Source organism: Labrus bergylta, chromosome 21 (assembly GCF_963930695.1).
Source record: "Labrus bergylta chromosome 21, fLabBer1.1, whole genome shotgun sequence".
Taxonomy (NCBI): Eukaryota; Metazoa; Chordata; class Actinopteri; order Labriformes; family Labridae; genus Labrus; species Labrus bergylta.
The window spans coordinates 15,442,004-15,461,287 of NC_089215.1; the positions used below are offsets into that span (position 1 = coordinate 15,442,004).

A 19,284-nucleotide genomic window follows, 5' to 3' on the forward strand; every position below is an offset into this window, starting at 1 on the left:
ACGTCTTATCCCAGACGGACTGGACTGTACACTAATGTAATCACTGATGTAGAGTTAAACATTAGACTAACACAAAAACCATAGAGCCACCAGTTTTCATTAATATCTTTCAATATCGTGCATTTATCATCAAGTGTGGTTTTTAGTTTGAATAAAGATGACTGCGTCAGAGCGCACAGAGACATGGCGATGGCTTCACACATTTCACCTTCTCGTTACTCAGCACGTCTTCATCAGCTGCATGTATTTATTCTGTAAATAATTCAAGTGTGGACGTTAAGTCGGGGCATCTCTGACAGGATCATTAGGTCTATATATCCTCATAATTAGTCACAGAGCAGACGGAGTTTCCCACGAAAAAATGTGGCCAACACTTAAAAGTTGTTGCTCATTGATCAAACTTTTGATTATCTTATCTTTAGAATATGATAGACTGAGGGAGACTGCTGACTGACGTGTCCTCTCTGTCAATATATGAAGAAATCAGTGTGGGTCGAGTAAACATGTAAACATTGCAGATATACTCGTGCGTAATGATGAACGGTGGATGTTTTGGCACATATTACGGCGTGAATAAAGCAGCGACGTGGTGTCATTCTCTGATTTTTCATCAGTTTGCGATCCTCCTGCTGCAGTAAACTACCGATATGTCCATTTTATCCTTCACTTCATTCACAAGCTCCTCCCTTTCTGGGTCAGAAAGTTTAGTTTCTTCGCCTAAACTTCCAAGTTTCGCCGCGATCCAGCGCTGGAAACCTTTGCTCCGCCCCCTCGTTTGTTTGCATTTTCATCACGAGCTGCTTTGCATTGACCGTTTATGGTTGATTGTGGGCGTGTAGAGGGCGTGTAGAGGGCGTGTACAGGGTGGACCATGGGGCTAATCTACGTGCGCACATTTCCAGGTGGATCGTGATTTATAAAGGAAACATTGCGTGCAGGTGTGCGAATGAACGGTTTTATAAATCTGAATTATTTTGTGCGAACGCCATTTCCAGGTTTTCAGCGCAAGTACATTTTTAGTATGGATTTTACGCACTCTTTTATAATGAGACCCCTGATCCTGTTTTTTATCTCTTTGATTTTGCAGATTCTTCAATCACACTGCACCACTAAGGGGGGGGGGGGGGGGGGGGGGGGGCTGTACCATGAGGGGGAGTGTACCCTGAGGGGGGATGTACCCTGAGGGGGAGTGTACCCTGAGGGGGGTGTGCCCTGAGGGGGAGTGTACCCTGAGATGAGTTCACCTGAGTCAGCCTGAGATTTCTTCTTCTTCTTGGTTTCCTCCATCGGGAAGAAGACCCCCTCCCCGTTCAGGGCCACCACACGTCCGTCGGCCAAGGGGATTAAAGGTAAATCTCTGAGGGTCTGCAGGATTGAGTCCGCCTCTCCGTAGCCGTGCTCCAGAGCGCGGAAGTTACAAACCAGCAGGCGGGCCAACTGACGCAGACCGCCCTCTACAGGACAGGAGGGGAATGGCAAACTTATGTATTTATATTTACAGAGAAATCTTGTCAGAATAAAATATTAAATATTAAAATAATTCACTATGACCAGTTTAAAAATGAAAAAGAAGATTTATATTTTATTATTTCACTTTTCAATCTTTAAATCATCACATCGCAAGTCTGAGGATAAAAGTGGTGTCTCACCTGAATGGATGCCTTCCACCCTCATCTGCTCCTTGGCCATGGCTGTGGTTACCGTGGTAACATCAGATCCCCGCAGGTATCTGACTCCCAGGTGGGTGAGCAGGGAGGTGGGCGCGGCCTTGCTCAGATCAGGATGGAGGTAAGACAGGGACAGATGACGCTCGAGCTCCTCTCCTCCAATGACGTCGCGGATCACAGCGTCCTGACAGACGGCCACCTGAGACGGCAGCTTGTACACCACCTGATCGCCTGACAGAGGGAGAAGAGGTTTTTACAGGTTTAGAGCATCACCTGATCATCTAAGAAAAGGGTTTAACAGCTTTATTACAACACAGCCTGACAGCTAAGAGAGGGTTCATCACAGGTAATTCATAACAACACCTGAGCCTGTGACAGGTGATGGAGATACCCTGCTGCTCATCCAGTTCAACCAGCAGGATTTCACTTTGATTACACCTGTGCTGTGTGCTAGAAAACCTCTACTTGATTTTTTTAACTGGGGCCAAAAAATGTTCTATCTTCACTGTAAAATCTGGAATATAAGTGGCACCAGTCTTATTTTGAAGATCTCTCAGAGGGAAAGAAGGTTAAAACTTCTGTGTGATGATTTCTAATGAAGCAAAGTCCACAACATGCAGCTTCTCAGCAGCTGTGTCGCTCTTTGGTACCGTCTGTTTTCTCTTTGTGGCGTTTGCTCTCCTGCTAGCTACAGTACACTAGCCGAGCTCTCAATCTTTATTTACTGGAAAATATAAAACCGTTTTCTTTAAATGCTCCATTATGACCTCGTGAGGAGGAAAAGATATTAAAAAATTCTTGGAGCCAGCCTGCTCTGGCTCCAATACACGTCATGTATCCCTACGGCTTGCAATACATGATAAATGGCATCATTAGCTTGTTTTTCATTTTGTGTGTGTGTGAAGAATAATGAAGTATAAAATATTTTTTTATAGTGTATCATATAATGTAGTAGGTATATCACGTCATACATCTCCATGAGTGAGCTCATCAAAAAATGGAGGCAAACACTTTCACACTGTCTAAATAACACAACATTGGCAACATTTCTGTACTGAAATATTGAAAATGTATTTGTGTTATTTACACAGTGTGTTAGAGTTTTCCTGCAACTTTTGACAACTAAAATCAATAAATGACCCAACATTGTAGGTCTAGGACTTCTATGTTTGTTGCCATGGTATCAAGATTTTTTGGTCTGATTTTTACTTGAATCATATCCAAGTTTAAACCTCTGGTGTTGGGATGAACCTATCATAGTGTAATACCTGAGCTGAGTGTGGGCAGGAAGGGTTTGCCCTTCAGCAGCTGAATAATCTTCCCGGCAACAGGCTTGAAGAAGTCCAACACCTCATCAGGGAGGGGGATGAACTGCAGGAACTGACAGAGACCCCTCAGCCTCCTGAACTCTGGATGATTCTGAAACAAGGAGAATAAACAAGAATCCTTCTTAATGTCACCTGGAAAAATAGCTCACACGTAAGATGGAGGGGGTCTTCAGGTGGACATCACAGAGGAGACCAGATCCAAGTTCTGATTGGATCATAGAAAAACTGCAGCACTACACTATAGCCAGTTTTCCTTGACAGATTCTTCAGTTATATAATGAAAAGGAGTGGATTGATCTTACAGTGAAGACGTCCATGGCCTGCAGGAAGAGTTCTGGTATCTCAGATCGAAGCCACTGGTTCCAGGAGCTGTCTCTGTCTACGTCCTCTCGTGAAGACGGGATGTCAAAGTCACCTGAAGGAAACATCTTTTCGTTATTACACAAACTTTGTGTCTGTGACTGACAGCTCAGTAATCCGTGTTTTCATCCTCACCTTGGATGATGAAGCGGAAGCCGAAGCTGCGCAGTGGCAGGTAAGCGAAAACAGGTTGTTTCTGTGGCTGGAATATGATGTCACTTCCTGTGATGTCGCTGTTAAGCTGGAAGGCGAGGGCGAGCTCTGTGGATTCAACGTTCTCTTTGATCTGAAGCTGAAGCTGAAAACAAGAAAAAAGACTGACTTCTTACAGAAAAGGATTTTAATATATTACCATATCTTTAATAAGATATGATAAGGGGGCATGCGTGTGTGTGTGAGAGTGTATGTGTTACCTTCTTGGGCTGGACCGTAGTTTTGACCACCAGCCAGCGCTCGATGCCCTCCGTGTGCTCCACCTCCAGCACGTTGTGACTCAGGTCTTTCCGAGTCATCATCACCAGACGCTTCTCGCTCTACAGGAGGAAACAGGCAATACTTCTTCATCTTCCGCTCGAGCTTTAATAACCCACAGGGAGGAAAGGTGTGAGTCCTACCTGGTTGTAGATGGTGATGGAGCGCAGACGATGCAGAAAGAGCAACAGGGAGGGGTGCACGTCATGGAACAGGTTTCTGGTCTGATGGTTGTCAGAGCGCAGAGGGAGGCAGATCTTTGTGGTCCAGCTGATACAAACACATGAAGACAAATCTGAGGACCCTACATGTAAGCTGGCTGGTTGCTGCTTAGACACCTGTGACTGATGTGACTGATTTTACTGATCACCAGAAACAACCAACAACACGGCGTTCCAGCAGAACTTGCATGATTTTATTCTGCTGTTGGGAAATGTGACAGTTACAAGTGTAAATCTCTGCTGTTAGTGTATCTTCTGACCTGTGCAGGTTCAGCTCCTTCAGGTCAGTGTCCAGCGTCCTCTCGTCTTCGCCCCAGTGAGGGAGGATGTATCCCATGGGGCCGCAGGTCTTGTCAAAGTGCAGATGGAAGCCGTTAGAGTGAATCTCAGGACAGTCTGTGACTTTAAACACGGACTTGAAGCCAATTCCTTTTTGTCCTGTGAGGAGAGGAGGAGCCAGGATAAAGACATGGTCACATTTCTAACAGTAAGAAACCCTGACATCACTGACTGACACTCATTTGTGTGTCGTCGTGCACACACTCTCACCTGTGTATCATTGTGTAAACACACCTGTTCCTGTTGTACACCCTAACCTGTGTGTTCCCATGCACATGGACAAGTACACTTGTGCACACACTCACCTATGTATCTCTACTTGTGCACACACTCACCTATGTATCCGTACTTTTGCACACACTCACCTATGTATCGTACTTGTGCACACACACACATGTATGTATCCATACTTGTGCACACACTCACATGTATGTATCCGTACTTGTGCACACACACACACACACACACATGTATGTATCTGTACTTGTGCACACACTCACATGTGTGTATCCGTACTTGTGCACACACACACACACATGTATGTATCCGTACTTGTGCACACACTCACCTATGTATGTATCCGTACTTGTGCACACACACACATGTATGTATCCGTACTTGTGCACACACTCACCTATGTATGTATCCGTACTTGTGCACACACTCACCTATGTATGTATCCGTACTTGTGCACACACTCACCTATGTATCCATACTTGCGCGCACACACACACACACACACACACACACACACACACACACACACGTATGTATCCGTACTTGTGCACACACTCACCTATGTATCCATACTTGCGCGCACACACACACACACACACACACACACACACACACACACACACACACACACACACACACACACACACACACACACACACACACACACACACACACACACACACACACACACACACACACACACACACACACACACACACACACACACACACACACACACACACGTATGTATCCGTACTTGTGCACACACTCACCTATGTATCCATACTTGTGCTTGCCCTTGGTGCTGTTGCCCACGTCACAGATGGCTCGGATGTTAGTCTCCTGGAAGCCGCTCTCGTTGTTGAGGATGGTGATGCAGTCTCTCTCCACCACGAAGGCCAGAGAAGGAACCAAGCCGTCCTCTGATGGGTAACTGTTGTCATCGGCATTCTGGGAAAATATAAAACAAAATAATTAATAGAACAGTCTCAGGTGGCATTCTCTGTATTTCTATAAATATTCATATTCCTAAAATCTGCCACATGTGGCCCCCATCAACCCTCAACGTGGCCCTCAGGTCAATTTTTACAAATCAATTAATCGGAAACACAAAGAAAACATGACGAAATTTGTGAACTTTTTTACATCCTACAATTTGGCCCCTTGGCAATGAGAATTAAATGAATGTGGCCCTTGCTGTGACCAAAGTTGCCCATCCCTGATCTATATATTAGTTTTTATTTTTAATAAATGTCCCAGGGTTGTTATGCAAACTAACAGCTCCATTTTCACAACTGAAGAATGAAACTCTGCAGAACATCTAAATATGATGTTCCTTTAAGTTTAAAGGATATCCATCTCTCCAATCATTATGTGAGGAGACCAGGAACCAATCTGAGGAGCATAAAATCTGAAGTGTTGAATGTTCCTGATAAAAACCTTCATCTGCTCTCGTATTTAGAGACATCCCCGTCAGAGTGTCATGGAGAGCCCCGCCCTGTTCATGTCACATCACTCATTTGACTATAAATACATGTGAATGATCTTCCTGTGTGTTTTTAAAGGAGTCACCTGAATGAGCTCCAGGACAAAGTGTGTGTCTTTGCTGTAGAGTTCAGTGGAGAGGCGGTCCAAGCTGCGGCCCAGAAGCTCCTGATGGCCCTGTATCAGCCTCTGACCTTCAGCGTTCAGCTCCACGCCGATCCCGAACTTACTCTTTCTGTAAAGGAGACGTGGAGGAGAGCGTTTAGACGAGCTGCTCTTTTAGGATTGATGATAACCTAATACACACACTGTAGTAACAAAACACACCTGATGTCCTCGATGACTGCTCTGTGGAGGTCTAACATGCTCTCTGATTGGCTGACGGATGATTCCTGCTCAACAGAATCAGATATTTTGGACTTCTCCTCATCCTCGTCCTGAACTCCTTCGGCTTCACTGCTGACAGCTGATGCTTCTCCGTTAGGCAGAGAGGCCAGCTCATACAGCTCCTCTTCATCATCTCCCTCCTCCTCCTCTTCCTCCTCATCGTCATGCTTGCTGTTCACTGAATGAAAACATTAAGAAATCAAACAATAAGAAACCAGAGCATGGTTCATTAACAAAGTATAACAACAAGAGGCTGAGGTCACCTGGTTGGAGAGTCTGGTTGAGACTGGAGGAGACGAAGCTGCCATCCATCATGTTGTCCTCCGCAAACTCGTCTTCACTCGTGTTCAGAGCCGACAGACTGCTGCTCTCAGAATCCATCAGATTAGACTAAAGTCAAGAAAAGAGAGACGGAGACACAAAGAGTAACTTTAACACATGCAGCTGCACTACGTTGACCGATGGAGTGCCAACTTGCCCTTCTTTTATAACATCCCACAATGAGAGTGAGATACGACACATGTAGTGTAGCAGCTAACATTGTGCCAAGTGTAACTGCACAGTGTAACTGCACAGTGTGGGAACACAGCTAAAGAGACCTGGTTTGTCACTGAACATTGCACAAAGTTAACTTCCTGCGTCTGAGTCTCCCACGTGCTCAGATTGTCTTGAAAAGCTCTCACTGCATCAAACATGTCCGTGGTCACACAGCCCGTCTCTGAAGCTCACTGAGAGGATACGGTATATTGAACAGAACCTGCAGCTGGGACGGGGACCTGGAACTTGCTAGTCTTGATTGGTGGCAATGGTGGTGCATTCAGGGTTCGTCATCGTCATTCCATGTGTACAAGTCGAGTGAAGCTCTGAGTTTATGAAGCGGGACAGTGAGTCACACGCGGCGGTCACTGGAGACACATGACGTGGTCAGGTATAATCAGCTGCTGTCCACCTGTGATCTGAGCAGCATGCCCACATCAATAATTCATAGCTTTCAGTGACGTCACCAGCACGGGCTGGAGGGCAAAAATCACTCAGGAAATTAACGGCCACCATTGAAAACCCTGTAGAACTGCAGCACAGGGTACTGTGCAGGATTTAACATCTCCTGTAAACAACACATGTTTACATCACCTGACAACCACAGCAAAACTAAGATATTGAGATAAACTTTGAGTTTGGGGCACTTGCAATACTTTAACAGCACACTATTTATTGAAACGGCAAAGTCCGTGCCGGTGTTACGTTTAAAAGAGTTACCGTGTTAACTGGTGACTCTCAGCCGAGTGAGTCTGGTTGTCGTACGTTACGAGTACTAACGAAAGCCTATTTGTTTAGCTTTCATTAAAACATATCTCATAAGTAATTTTGACATTATGATAATACAAAAAACAAAACAAAGAGGCATTTGTTAGGACACTTTCAGTTGCGTTTGTCTGAAAGTCATCAGTTAACATGGTCACTCTTTTCACCGTAACACCAGAACGTCACTTCAGTGATAGTGCTGATATTTAGAGGAGAATCCCTCTCCTTACACCACTGTAGGATGAAAGTTTACAAACATATAGGCAGCTTTATGTATTATTCATCGGTCTGGGTCGATAATGCTGCTGTTTGAGAAGTGAAGGGCAAGAAATTCCTCATCATTAAAGCATCAGTGAGTGCTAATTAGCTGACATTAGCTAGTGAGCGTTAGCTAGTGATAGTATCAGCTGTCAATTGCAGTGTTCTGGGACAGTAATTTGAGTTAACGGCAGGAATATTTAGATTTAGTCAACACAATAATTGATGTCAGGATGAGAAGTCTGATGTTCCCCGTCACAGGGGCCGTGGAGGGTCTAACTGCATTAATCCACAAACGTCCTCCTTTCTGTTTTTTTTGTCGGATTGAATTCTGTAGAAGCAAAACTCGGGTTGGTCTCCTCGTTGGTTAGTATATCATATTAAACAACACCGGTATTTCATTTGAAAAATAAAAAACCCTAACCCATAGATAAACACACGTAGGGGGCAACTGAGACCAGTAACTTCTCAGTACCGTACTGTGGTAGAGAGTCTTTCTCGCCCTCCAAGTGGGCGTTACCATTAGAGTGTGACGTCATGTGAAAGCTATGAATACCTGGCTCTCTCAGTGAGAAAATATAGAAATATGTGTTTATGTTACATAAACATATGTTCACTACTCTAGGTTCCTTTGACAGGGTGGGTGCCCTTGCTCATAAAGGATCTTCAGCTCATACCGGACATCACAAACTGATGTTGTCTACAGACGAGCAGCTGCTGTGTGAATCGTTTTACTCTGCTGCAGTTATTTGAACATTTTAATGACTTATTATTCAACTCTGACCTTGCTGCGTTCCTCAGCAGCTGGCTGTGCGTCTCTGGGGTTCTGCCGTGCGTTCAGTTTCTTCTGGAAGTCTTTGCTCCACTCGATGACGCCCAGCAGGATCCCCAGCCGGTGCAGACAGTTCAGGTGTCTCGGGTCAGACTGGGCCATGGTGATCAGGACTTGTTTGGACTTGGTCTGACCCAGGACGCCAGAGAACGGCTCCAGGAACACCTGAAGGTCACATTCACAACACATGTGATCGGAGGCAGCAGGTGTCATATTTTATCCATCCATACAAGTGTGCTGAGGTCACTCTGAATACTGCGCCACTTTACTTTCTTGTTTACATTGTGTGAACATGTTTCCTGGTTGTATCTTAATAAACAGACTGATATAATAAAAATGAATGTGCTGTATGTGACTGAGGAACATGAGCGGAGCAGTGGGACCAACCTTGTTCAGGACAGCCTGGCTGATTCTGGACGGGATTCTTATAAAACACTCCAGGAGGAATTTAGCCACTGTGCTGTAACACGACACGTCCTCTTCATCCTGAGACATTCCTGACAAACACAAACATTATGTTAGCAAACATCCACACTTACATGTTAAAGGATTCAACACTTCCAGGAGAAACAACCATCTTCACTTATAGCAGCTAAACTCAACCTGAATCATTTACTCAGGACTCTGCTGATCCTGTACTCTATGCTGGCTGCACATTCAAAGACTGTGATGACCCCTCCACACCACCAGGTGTCCAGGTTTTGCTGGTTCTTTCTTCTCTGTTGGAGATTACGGTCAAAGCGAGGTCCTAATTAGGGGATGGGGACTACACCACGGCCCAGTGTAGTCCTCATCAATAAATCCTCCTCTCCAGACAGACGTTTCCTCCCCACCTGCTCAGCGCCGCACAGCTCTTTCTTTTTTGTTTAACACACTATTTCATTTTGTTTTGTAACTAAATGTCATGTTATTTTGTCTCGACTCCTATTTGTGTTGCAACCTAAGAGCTGAAACCAAACTTGAAAAATCACAAATATTCTAAACAGTATTCAAACACCCGAGTGGCCTTGTCAACCAAGCCTCTGGTAACCAGGTACAGAGGTCATCTGGTGTTTTTGCACTATTGTTTTATAAAGGTTTCATATCAATCAGATGAATGCAGCTCTCTCTTCACCGTCATTTCTTAGTCCTCAACATTACGTCTACAGTTGGTATAAAATGCAGCAGCGAGGTCGTTAACACACACTGCTTGTCTTTCCCACATCACTCCAACTCTTACCTCCTTAAGTCCTGACTCCTACCTACATAACTGAATTACTGTGTCCCTATTCTAGCAGCTGCCTTCTCTGATCTTCTGATCAGGACCTCTAAACAGTTTTTCGTTCATATTTTTTATTGTGTTTGTAAAACTCTGGTCGCTACCTTCTCGAGCGACGGCTGCGTCCAGTGAGCGCTGCACGTGATTGGCCAGGAGGGCGGTGGGAGTGTTGGCGACCCCATCAGCGATCACCATGGAAACCAGGTGTCCTGCTGTTCCCACGGGGTCAAGCATGGTCACGGCAGCTGAGAAGTGTTTGTCTCCTGTGTGTGAGGTGATCCTGAACAGCTGACCAGGCGTCACCTCCAGCGCTGACAAACCTGTGTTCCCTGTCAGAGAATAAAAAGAGTTCACATGTTGCAGAAATATGTGTGTTTAAATATTGAGGACTGACCAACAGCCCAACAACCTTTTTATTTACTGTAATTTGCTTTTCCCAAAAAGGAAAGTTTAATAAACTCTGAGCAGGATTCATGTCTCTGCAGAAGAAAAGGTGCGGCATGTTTTTACAGGTGATACCGAGACTCACTGCGTTAGACTCTTACCTGCGTTTCTCTCGATGAAATCTTTTAGGGGGCCGTGATGCACTTTGAACACCAGCTCCCACTGACTCCACTCACTTAAATCCTCCAGCAGGGGGCAGCACAGCAGGCTGGACAGCGCCTGCTCCTTGGACACCTCACCCAGACATCCCACCGCCACAATTCCAGATTCAGCACTGTGCATGGAGAGAGGGAGGAAGGGGGAGGGAGAGAAAGAGGGCGAGAGAGGGAGGGATAGAGTGGGCGAGAGAGGGAGGGAGAGAGGGGGGGAGAGAGGGCAAGAGAGGGTGGGAGAGAGTGGGGAGAGGGAGGAGAGAGGGAAAGAGAGAGTGGGGAGAGGGAAGGAGAGAGAGAGGGCGAGAGAGGGAGGGAGAGAGTGGGGAGAGAGAGAGGGAGAGAGAGGGGGAGAAGGAGCAAGATGGGGGGAGAGAAAGAGATTTGTGCATGTTCAGTTACAGTTGCAGGAAAAATGAAACATATGAATTATGTCTCTGGTTGATGTGAAATATTTATCTTACTGTTTGATCTGTTAAAGAAATCTGATGAAATGATTTTATTTATTCAAGAGCTTTAAAATGTTTTATGTCCTCAGGCTTGTGTTCGGAGAATCGTGAATCAATTTTCATTGAGGTATTTTATCTTTCACTTTACGCACATACATCTTTCAATTTATTCCTGGAGTGAAGTCAATTACACTTAAGTTTGATTTTCTGACGGTGAACTTTCAATGAAATCAAACTGAATCAAAACTGTCCTGACCTCGGTTTGCGGGCGAACAGGGCGGACTCGTAGTGGACGGGGCTCAGTCCTCCTCCCGCCAGAGACCTCTGGCGTTGCACCAGACCGACCAGCATCTGCAGAGTCCCAAAGCCCAGGTCCCGACTGTCCCGCAGCCTGAAGTGGGCCCTCAGAGCGGACTCAATGTGGAAGAGCTGGAGACAGGAAGGGGGTCTTAAAATCACTGAGTCACTGTGTGTTACATCTATTTCAATCTTGGAACCTTTCTGTAATCATCGTCTTTCACCGTCTGATACATGACTCCACAACTTCTAGGCAACACTTCCTTTTATATCTGCAACGTAAAGGCAGTCTTTACTCAGTCTGTAACATCCCAGAGTAACGCCCGTCAATCTGTTGAGTCTCAGTTCAACAGGAGAATATAACATAGTATAGAAGAGTGAGCGCGGCTATGAGCAGCTGGTATCGGGAGTTCAAAATATCACGCGGGAATAAAGTGAACAGAATATAGCTTTGTGTTTCTGAGGATGATTTGTTGTTCATTCTGTTTATTTTATTTTTTATTTTTCTAAAGATTTATTTTTGGGGCTTTTTGTGCCTTAAATGGAGAGATAGGACAGTGGATAGAGTCGGAAATTTAGGGAGAGAGAGTGGGGAATGACATGCGGGAAAGGAGCCACAGGTCGGACTCGAACCCGGGCCGCCCGCCCGGAAGACCACAGCCTCCATACATGGAGCGCGCGCGCGCACTGACCACTGCGCCACCAGCGCACCAATTCATTCTGTTTTGACGTCATGTTGATAAAGTGATGGATTATACAATCAGGAGTCTGTATGTTGTGTTTTATTTTGAAATTGACCGGATGCGTTTCCTTGTCTGACTTCCTGTCCGGGTCGATCTACTCTGTTCAGCTTGACATGTGCTTGCAGCGAGCTCCGTCCTGTTGCCTTTCTTTGGTCTGAATCAGACTTAAGAGAGAAACATCGTTGTGTAAGGAAAAGATCAAACTGGATTTGAGTGTGTGTTGAAATGCCTCACCTCCTCTGGATCTGTGGAGGTGATGTCTCCACACTGGTTGATGAACTCGAACACGTCTTGTCTCGATGGTCTGAAGCCGCTGCCCGACAGCTCCATGCTGCTGCTGCTCAGAATCAGAGTGGAGCCCATACAGTCCTGCAGCAGCTACACAACCAATAAAGTTCACTCATCTCAGCACGGTGGTAAAAAGATCTTGAAATAAAATAAAAACCCTCGTACCTGGACGTGTTTAACCAGGAACTCCAGGAAGTTTCCCTGCTTCAAAGAGAGGAAGTCTTTGACCTGGAAGTGTTTGGTCAGCTTTCTCTCCAGAGCAGCGATGTGTGCCAGAGTGACGGCTGAGCTCTGAGAGGACAGGCTGTCTTTAAGGATCTGCTTCACTTTACCTGAGAAACACACACAACAAACGTCACTCCTGTGGCGCACAGACATCATGGGCAGACTCTTTCACTTGTCCTGCAGTCGTACCTTCACTGGGGAGGGACACTGTGAGGTTGTCCTCTGGTTTCGAGGGCTCCGAGTTTTTAGATGTTTTGTCTTTAGGCACCAGGTCCTGAGGGACGGCTAGCGAGCCTCCACAGATGGAGAGCTGAAACAGAGCCGTGGCCAGGTGGTTACCTGACACCTGAAGCAGGAAGCTCTGCACGTGCTGGAGGGGAAATTAACAAAAGCAAATATTACAGTCGTCATTCTCTGACACCTCTGAAAAAATGGACACCAAAAATTTGGAGTCAGATTCTGTACATGTGACGTCTCTCCCTCTCTAATCACCTGCTGGGCAGACAGACGTGCGGACGTCTGGATGTGTACACGAGTACTCAATGTGATCACCCACCTTAGCCATCTTGGGACTGAACACCCCCTCAGCGTTAGAGAAGACAGCCAGCACCACCTCGGCCGCCGTCATGGAGGCGTATCTTTTCCTGAGTTCGTGGTTTCCTGTGGAGGAGAAGGAAGAAGCCGCTCCCTGCAACACATCGCTCACGCTCCTCTTCATCTTCCTCAGCCGATCCTCGGCCTCTTCCCCCAGCTCCCTCTGGATCAGCTCCCGGGCCTGCTCCAGGATCAGGTGCTCAGCACGACTCACCTTCGTCAAGGTCTGAGGAGGAGGAGGAGGATGAGTCAAAGGACATCATCATCTCAACTTTAACACTGAGAGCCTGTTATGTATTAAACTGTGATCGCCTGAGGCCGTCTGCAGTGGAAATAATTATCCTGGTTTTCACCTCGACCTTCAACATGAAATAATACTAATGTAAATTTAACAGACTGACATGTGCCGGGACTGATGACACTCCCAGTGATTGAAGCTTTGTGATCCCAGAGAATATTTTTAACGTTGGTTTGATGCAGTGGTTCATAAACTTTCTCTGCAGGGCCCCCCTTTGGTAGATGAAAATACAGTCCCTCCCCAGCACACACGTCAACATATATATACAAACATTAGTCACTCTGTCAGTCACTCTGTCATTTTTGCCAACACATTTCTAGATTTTTAGAATTTATTTTTTAGAAATCTTCTGCAGAAAGATCAGAACTGAGAGAGTAAGAAACTTTGTTGCAACGACAAACTCACAAACTAACGAGCAGCTCTAACAGAGGAAGAGACCAGAAGTTATTCTGAAACATGAAACAGTCGTGTTTTAAACCTGACTCTCTGAAGACAAACAACTAAATACAAAATGAAAATCTTCTTCAAGGTTAAAACATTTCAGTCCTGTAATAGCTTCAGAGACTAGTCTGTCTCGTTTTGAGCTGCAGATCTTCTCGGTCTGGTTCAGTCTGTCGGTCTGAGTCAGTCTGACGTCTGAGCTCGTTTTAATGTCCAGATTTGATCCGTGTTTGAGGCGACTGCAGAAAAGCCTCTCACAGGTAGGATGTGGTAAAAAGTGTGTGTCTCTCTTCATTACACACCGATGTTCCGGTGAAGATATTACTCGTCATATGTTCTTTGTTTTAGTCGTCGTGACATCTGCTGTAGATTCATCGTCAGCCTCATATTCACCTGGAAGTCCTCTCACTAAATCTGCCCTGCTCTGCACACAGTGCAGAACGGTGTGCATTGTTTTTTTTTACCCTTACTGCCTTTAAAATACATGATCTTAGTTTTAACATCTATTCATAACAATTTCACTGAAGAAGTTCAGCTGTCTTTGAATTAATGGCCAGTTGTACGGACAAACTGGTTCAGATTTTTTGGTGGGTTTTGGACCAACTTCCTGCTGATGGGGTGAGAAACAAATGTTTATTCTTGAGTTTATCTTACTGTGTGTGAAATGTTTGACCTCAAAGGACAAGAGCCATACAGGACAGGATCAGTACAGAATGATAAGATCTTACTGATATAGGCAGCCCCACGCTGTGTATCCTGATGCCCAGTTCGTATGGAGAGTCACAGCTGTAATGATCGGCCAGGTGCTTCATGAATTCAGCCAGGTCCACTTTGGGTTTGTTCACCTGACGTCTAAAAACACGAAGTTGCTGAAAAATGGAAACAGAGACGACACATGAAGGCACGAGGATCCCTTCCTATATGATCACACATTAAGGAAACATGCTATGTTGAAGTGCTGGCTTCTCTGACAACAATGCAGCAGCCAGTATGTCCTCCTTCTAACTTTAGATTCTGGTCCTGAATGCTCTGGATTTGTTTGGACCAGAGGAGGTAGGCGGTTTTAAGGCACCCCCACGCGGCCGTTTTGGACGCCCCTCAGTTACCAGTTATCAGGTCAAACCAACAGGTGTTGCAGCGATGGAAGCGGGCAAGAGAACTGGTTCAGATAGAAGTGATTGTACCCGACCTAAAAAGCCTCTGCATGTTTCTAATAAGCTCCACGAGCAGAAACGTGCTCAAACTAGGATCAATATTGGAGATGCTTTTAAAAAATGGAGAGAGGTTAGAACACAGAAAGGTTTACAGACCGATGCAGAGCTGGATAAACACTGAAGCTTCAGTGTCCACCACATGGCAACCTGTGTGAGCATCGATTCTAGAGAGGAGGGGGCGGGGGGAGGCAGCTCGCTATAATGTTTAGACTTTGGACTGCAGTACCCATTTTAAACACTAGGTGTCAGAGTTACCGTAAAATCCGGAATATAAGTCACACCGGTATAAAAGAAGTTTTGAATGGCTCTTAGAGAGAAAAAAAAGTTTAAACTGTTTTCCTGCGTGACGATTTATATTGTGTTCAGCGATGTCTACAACGTGCATTTTCTGTGCAGCTGTGTCGCTCTTAAAGTCCCGTCTGTTTTCACTTTTGGGAGTTTGCACTCCTACTAGTTACAGTATGGTAGTTGAGCTCTCAGCCTGCAGGGGAAGTTGCGAGGCACAGACTCCTAGCTTGCGAGTCACGCTGCCTGACTCCGCTGGTCACTCTTTAACTTTAATATAGGACTCTTTTATCAAAAAAGCACTCCACAATGTTTACTTACGGAACAATATACCATTGTTTTCTGTAAATGCATGATTATGACCTTGTGAGGGAGAAAAGATGTGGAAAAAGTCGAGCAGCCAGCCTGGTCTATGTTGCCGTCTTTCCCAGCACAGTGTGCAGTCAGCTTTCAATACACAATAAATGGGGATAGGTTTTTAATCGCATCAGGTTGCAGTGATAGTGGCTGCTGCCCCGCTGTAATGACGGCGCATGTTTCAGTATTTTATACTGGTATATTGGTTGCACCGGTGTATAAGACGCAGCAAACTTTTAAGACGAAAAAATAGGTATTAAAAGTGCGTCTTATACACCAGATTTTACGGTACATATTGCTCCTTCAATCTCACCTTCAGGATGTCGGATGTCTGGATCTGGCGGATGTCGTCGTCCTTGGTGTTGCTGTCGATCTTGAACATGCGGTGGACGATCGGAAGCTTGCAGAGAGGCCCTAGGTTCAGCTCCTCGTAGTGCTTCTTGTCCTTCAGGCCGGCCAGAGACTGTCCCAGCTCGTAGAGGGTGCAGATGGACGTCACTGCCTCCGTACACTGACAGAGAGAAGACGAAGACTTCAACACAGACCGATCACCCATACGTTACATATCAAACAGGTATTATCAGAGGCATGTTGGCCCACCTCGATGAACATGTTGAGCTCTCTCATTAAGTACTGAAGGTCTTTGAGAGCCGGGATCTTCCATGGAATTATTCTTCCTGCTTCTAAAGAGGGAATCTGCAGCAGCTGGCACACCCTCGATATCACCTGGAACAGTTAGTTGGTTAAGACTCATTCATGCATTCAGAGTAAATCTCCTCTGGGAGGAAACCACACCTTTGCAACCAAACTTATGCAAATAGACAGGATACTACAGGAGTGTGATTATCTTTACTCACAAAGGAACACCGCCTTAGTACAATTACTGAAAACTCTATCACAGCTGAACTAACTTCAGTTAAAGTTCTTTAGGTTTAACTCATGAACTGTCTGTCTGACATCTTCAGGACAACAGTCAAACAGGATTATCCTGATACATCTCTGTGTTAATCAATCGATTATGATCAACATACCGTTCAATCAGAAGCTGACAAGAGCTCCCACTGCTCCCACAGGACCCGTGAACAGACTACATGATGTGTTGGTAGATCAGATCAGATCAGATACATATGTCCTTCTTCACAGACATGGTTTTAGTGCTTTAATATTTACCTCACAGAGGAAGCAGCAAAAACCCAAACAGGGCAGGAGTCAATGCTAACATCATGACGTTGATCAAGTCAGACAACATGAAAGGAGGAGCTGGGGGGAAGAGGGTTGCAGATTCAGCTTACAGAGGGAGCAGCAAAGAGTAGGCAGGCCAGAGCAGCTCAAATAAGGCGGCATGAGTGCTATTGGCCAATAAGATGCTTTGAAGCAAATCAGCTGGCCATCAGCTGATGAGGTCAGCTGTTATCAAAAGCACAGCAGAACATGACTCCGCAGCCTGCCTGAACACTATACTAAGTTTTTTTATATTTGTGTTCTTTACTGACTCCTAAAACACTCTGCAGCTGTTACTGAGCTGTGTTATGGTCACTTCCTGGTTGTTTATCCTGAGCAGGTCCTTTTGTTTGTCAGTTTTTTTGAAGGACCAATCACTCAACTTGTTTGTCAGGTTGCAGAGATCCACTTGTTCATTTCAATCACACTGACTTGAAACAGAACTCTCCAAAGGGCCTTTCTTCCACTACACACCTTTAGATATCCAGGTATTAGATCAACTAACTAGACAAGATGGAAACGATTCCTCACTTGGTTACTCGCTGGAGAGTAACTAAGCATAAACGTGCATCACCGCTCGACACTGGAGTGATGATGTTTGTTGTAATCCATAAGGCGCCCTCTGCTGGTGAAAGAGCACTGCTAGTGTAATACAATGAAACTTAAAGAAAAACTGTTTGACTGGGTGAATAAATGTAATAATATCGGCGCATATCTGAGATAAATTAACGGATACCGATAGTCAGTGGATAAGCTAATATTGGCCGATATCATCAGATGACCGATTAATCGGTCGGGCTCTTCTAGACTTTCAGAGTAAAGGTAGCTGACTGTTAAGCCGTTCTCACACTGAGCATCACAACGTAACATTGGAACATATGGACGACTAAACAGAGGTGTGTAATATGAACACTTAGATGAACTTTTAGATTATGTCCAACAACACAATCCTACTCCGATATCTATGTAGCTCTATGAACTATATTTTAGCCCATAATGTGATGTTTTCTTTAACTTCACTATAATATGAGTGTTTTGTGTCTGTAACTAAGAGGTCACAGTTTAGACAGGTTTAAAAAAGATCTTATTTAGAGCTAAAATAAAACAAAAGCTCCGACTTCATGCTGATGTTACAGACAAACAGCTGAGAAATCAAATCTTACCTTTTCTCTGGTGACCAGCTCTCCCTCTGCAGCGATTTCTCGGATCACTTCCTCCATCAGACTGTTGACTGAATCCTGATCCAGGACTTTCTTCCTCCTCCACCCTCTGACCTCTTCCTTATCCTCTTCCAAAGCCTCCACCGCCCGCATGTTACCTCCAAGCATCTCCCTCAGCTGAGCATGATACGCGTCTCCAAAGAAGGGGGCACAGCCCTCTCTCTGGGCCGTTTCTCTGACTTTACTCTTCTTCTCTTTGGTCACATCTTTGCTGAGCGCCGGGAAGTCAGAGGAGGACAGGGAGCTGGACACGGGGAGCGGCTGAGGGTCTTTATCAGGCTGCTTCAGGAGAGGCTGAGCTGCTGCTGCTGTGGAAGGAACTAAAAGACATGATTGTTCAGCTAAGTGAGAACCTTTTATTTATATGTATACAACTGGATGTTGTCGTGTTTGTCTACCTGCAGATGTGTTCCAGACACCTTTGGTATGTGGATCGGGTGTTGGCTGGAGGGGCGGGGTTTCAGGACAGGAAGCCTCCCAGCTGTCGTACAGAGATATGTACTGAGTGAGAGGGAGATTTTCACCAAACATCTGGAGGTAACACGTCTGCAGCTGTTCCATGGACGGAACAATCAGCTGATACTTCTTCATCACCTGGAACACATCAACAAGGCTTTAGCACACAGCTGGACTAATTGGTTTCTTTACATCACTGATGACGAGGGATGTAATGGTATGTGAATTTGTCCAGAACTGCCACAATTTGTAGAATTTTCTACCATAGAGATTTATGACCCTGTGTCTGTATGACCCACCTGTATTACCCTGTGTCTGTATAACCCTGTGTCTGTATGACCCTGTGTCTGTATGACCATGTGTCTGTATGACCCTGTGTCTGTATGACCATGTGTCTGTATGACCCTGTGTCTGTATGACCATGTGTCTGTATGACCCTGTGTCTGTATGACCAT

General features: G+C 45.3%; 1 protein-coding gene across 4 annotated transcripts in view; it reads right to left on the reverse strand.

Moving 5' to 3' along the window:
- The window catches only part of wu:fj29h11 (uncharacterized), a 48,644-nt gene that overhangs the window by 22,002 nt on the left and 7,358 nt on the right, over positions 1–19,284 (reverse strand). For all 4 annotated transcript variants that reach the window (XM_065949599.1, XM_065949598.1, XM_065949600.1 and 1 more), the window contains 26 exons: positions 18,772–18,967; positions 18,317–18,693; positions 16,533–16,658; positions 16,246–16,443; positions 14,805–14,945; positions 13,300–13,563; positions 12,933–13,113; positions 12,684–12,850; positions 12,465–12,608; positions 11,447–11,619; positions 10,691–10,863; positions 10,250–10,474; positions 9,275–9,384; positions 8,840–9,052; positions 6,759–6,885; positions 6,436–6,673; positions 6,196–6,343; positions 5,397–5,574; positions 4,308–4,485; positions 3,970–4,096; positions 3,769–3,888; positions 3,491–3,653; positions 3,298–3,410; positions 2,936–3,086; positions 1,650–1,898; positions 1,245–1,454 (listed from right to left, as the gene is read on the reverse strand). In XM_065949599.1, the coding sequence (XP_065805671.1) occupies positions 1,245–1,454; positions 1,650–1,898; positions 2,936–3,086; positions 3,298–3,410; positions 3,491–3,653; positions 3,769–3,888; positions 3,970–4,096; positions 4,308–4,485; positions 5,397–5,574; positions 6,196–6,343; positions 6,436–6,673; positions 6,759–6,885; positions 8,840–9,052; positions 9,275–9,384; positions 10,250–10,474; positions 10,691–10,863; positions 11,447–11,619; positions 12,465–12,608; positions 12,684–12,850; positions 12,933–13,113; positions 13,300–13,563; positions 14,805–14,945; positions 16,246–16,443; positions 16,533–16,658; positions 18,317–18,693; positions 18,772–18,967 (4,690 nt within the window). The remainder of the gene's footprint in view (positions 1–1,244; positions 1,455–1,649; positions 1,899–2,935; positions 3,087–3,297; positions 3,411–3,490; positions 3,654–3,768; positions 3,889–3,969; positions 4,097–4,307; positions 4,486–5,396; positions 5,575–6,195; positions 6,344–6,435; positions 6,674–6,758; positions 6,886–8,839; positions 9,053–9,274; positions 9,385–10,249; positions 10,475–10,690; positions 10,864–11,446; positions 11,620–12,464; positions 12,609–12,683; positions 12,851–12,932; positions 13,114–13,299; positions 13,564–14,804; positions 14,946–16,245; positions 16,444–16,532; positions 16,659–18,316; positions 18,694–18,771; positions 18,968–19,284) is intronic.